We start from the raw sequence: 2,965 nt of genomic DNA on the forward strand, positions 1-2,965 counted from the left end.
GACAACACCCCCCTCCCCCACACACACGCACACTTAATGTTTATGACACACTGTTTAGCTGGTAACAGATGCCGGGGGCACTGACACAAGCCTGAGCTAATATCACATTAACGAGCCGCTCTTTCCCACACTCTGATCCTTTGTCTCCGGTCCCAGATGTCCCCCGCCCCCCTCCCTGTAATGTGCCACACTTCCATTGTCCCTGCTGCTCTCTGATTGGCTGCTGAGTGTGGGAACCTCTCTCCAGCCCCAGACCCACACATTACCCTGCAGGCGGAGGGGGATAAATAGGACCAGAGGGAGCGAGCTCTTCAGACACCGATCACTGTGGGTTCACTGCAGAGACCCCGCTCTTCACCCCACACCGGTCAAGATGGCGCCTTTCTGCACCGAGAGGAAATATGAAGAACACGAGGAGAGAGACATTAGAAAGGTAAGAGTCTGGAAAATAATATTTAAAATCTATATTCGCCTTTTTTATTATTGAGAAATAATCTTACAAAACAGCGATGAGTAGTTATTTCTTTATATTATTGTGCGCTGTTAATTAATCTTATCGTAATAGTTTGGTTCTGAAGAAGCATTATTTCTAATTTAAGCTGTTATATTACAATGCTTTAAACGTAGACTATCTTTTAACAGACATGTACCCAAGTTTGTTCTGATAAAATAACAAATCCACATTTTGCCTCTGCAGCTGAGGAAGCCAGCGGTGGAGAAGCTGAGGAGAGATCGCATCAACAGCAGCATTGAGCAGCTGAGGATGTTACTGCAGAGAGAGTTTCAGGAACATGAACTTCCGCCCAAAGCAGAGAAAGCGGATATCCTGGAAATGGCCGTGACGTACCTGGCCCAGCGCGTGCAGACCCCGGCACCAGGTGAGGGCTCGTGACATCAGTTTGACTTTTTATTGTGCTGAAGTGTGAAGATTGGATAAGGGCAGGCGCAGGTGGTGAAGGTGGCGGGGAGCAAAAGTGGGTGATGTTGTTTGTTTTAGTTACTAAACTAGCAAACAATTCAAACAATGAATTCGTGATGGCGCGTACTGGTCTGTAAGATGGTTTTGTGGGGCTTAGTTAAAAAAAACGATGTGGTGTAAACTCTTCTTTTCATCCAAAGAGCACCTGGTTTAGGATATATTTTAGCACTTTTGCCTTCAAGTCACGCAGTGCGCACTGACTGCTATGATTGTTCTGTGTTGTCACTTCCTGCTGTGAGACTGTACAAACATTAACCCCTCGTCTCTCCCTGCAGCCGCGGCCTCCAGTGAAGGTCACTCCCGGTGCCTCCAGGACTCTCTGCTCTTCCTCTCCCTCCACGGAGCCCCCGCAGAGACCCGGATGAAGCTGCTGCGGGCCCTCCATAGACCTGCGGCTGCAGCAGAGGCGGTGTGTCCTTCTCGGCCTCCGTCCTGTCCCAGCAGCACTAAAGAGCCCGCCCAGGACAGCCCCAGAGCCCCGTGGAGACCCTGGTAATGCGGGGGCCGCGGCCTGGACTTTTCTTCGGACTTCTTTCGAGGCCTCGGTCCGCTCTGAGGGAGTATATTCATTCTCGAGTCTGGATCGCGCCCTGCTGGGCAGGGGAGATTACTGCACTCCAAGGAGTGGAGTGAGAAGCGAGTGTATATCCTCATAGGATGGATAAAGTAAATATTATATTCATGTAAAATTGAGGCGTCACTATCATATCCTCATAGGATGTACAGTGTCTATATATATATATATATACTCACAGGAGGAACAGGGTGCGCATAATACGACTCTGGGGTCGGGCCCTGTTTTCATTGTGATTTTAGTAAACATTAGTTTACAGATCTACAACAATCATATATACAGCTGAAATCAGAAATCCGATACAAGTTCAGTATGTGTTTAAACATTATCTTTTCCTACCACCTGAACATTACATGATTAAGAATTATTGAGCCCATCGAGTGATTTGTGGCACAGAATAACTTATATCAGTTTTGTTATGTATGTATTTTCAATGGAAAATGTATCACGAAAATAACATGCGTCCTATGAAGGCAAAGTGTGCTTGTGTACTTTTGGAAACATTATGTCTGAAACATGTATATGACAGTGTACACATTCAATAAGTATTCTACATTATGAAACATTGTTTTTTAAATATTAGTGCTGGGGTAACTCTATTTTCAATTGAAAACCTATGAGTAAAATGTCTGCCTTCTGCGCAGTCCCAGTGTATTTGTGTAGATTCAGCGAAAGTACGTGAAATATCTCTCTAAAGTGTGTTTGACAAAGTGCACATGTATTGTGTATCCTCCAAAGTGTAACATTCATTGTTGGTGAATGAAAAGGAGTAACAGTTTTCACTAGTGTCAAGTATTCATTTTAGAAGTAGTGTTGGCGCTATTTGTGTGAGTTACACAATGCTGTGTTCTCTTTTATAAAGAGATTCAATGTAGTGAACTCCCTGCCATGGATTTGTATCTCAGTGACTGAGTATGTACTATTTTCTTCTACAATATTTGTAGGGCTTTGATTATCAGCAGAAACTCATTCAGTTACAGAATGAAACCCAGGATTTCGCTCTTTTGATCGAGACATTCACTGTATCCGATCTAAGAATGCCCTGTGTTGATCGCATGTCTCTGCTGTGACCTTACTGTGACATTGTGTCTTGTCAGTGTTCACTGTTATCCTTTATGAAGCGATTTGTTGCAGTCCATGAAGATGCGACCTGTTCAATGACAGAGCTCAATAAAGAGACTTTCAATATTAACAGCTTTTCTCAATGTTTTCATTTGGACAGCTGAGACTTATGCACAATTCACCACGGGGTTACAGTGAGGGAATAAAAGTACTACCACTTGTTAGTTAAAGGGCATATTTACAAGCCCCCTTGCGCCACTTTTGCGTCACTTTTCCCATGTTAAAAGTGACGCAAAAGTGTCGCACGGGGCTTGCAAATATGCCCTCTAGAATCTGCAGAAACACGGTAT

The 2,965-nt window shown here is 44.4% G+C and overlaps 1 protein-coding gene across 1 annotated transcript; it reads left to right on the forward strand.

The window, feature by feature from the left end:
- Positions 1–354: 354 nt before the first annotated feature.
- On the forward strand, positions 355–2,725 carry LOC144753293 (transcription factor HES-5-like). Its single transcript, XM_078641030.1, has 3 exons — positions 355–433; positions 698–878; positions 1,255–2,725. Exons 1-3 carry the CDS (start codon positions 374–376, stop codon positions 1,473–1,475), a joined length of 462 nt encoding a protein of 153 aa, XP_078497156.1. The 5' UTR covers positions 355–373; the 3' UTR covers positions 1,476–2,725.
- The last annotated feature ends 240 nt before the right edge of the window (positions 2,726–2,965 follow it).

This window comes from Lissotriton helveticus, chromosome 5_1 (genome assembly GCF_964261635.1).
Source record: "Lissotriton helveticus chromosome 5_1, aLisHel1.1, whole genome shotgun sequence".
NCBI classification, from domain to species: Eukaryota; Metazoa; Chordata; class Amphibia; order Caudata; family Salamandridae; genus Lissotriton; species Lissotriton helveticus.

Coding starts and splice junctions, on each gene's coding strand:
- LOC144753293 (XM_078641030.1), top strand. CDS start 374: ATGGCGCCTTTCTGCACCGAGAGGAAATATGAAGAACACGAGGAGAGA. Junction 434..697: donor AGGAGAGAGACATTAGAAAG/GTAAGAGTCTGG, acceptor TTGCCTCTGCAG/CTGAGGAAGCCAGCGGTGGA. Junction 879..1,254: donor CGTGCAGACCCCGGCACCAG/GTGAGGGCTCGT, acceptor CTCTCCCTGCAG/CCGCGGCCTCCAGTGAAGGT.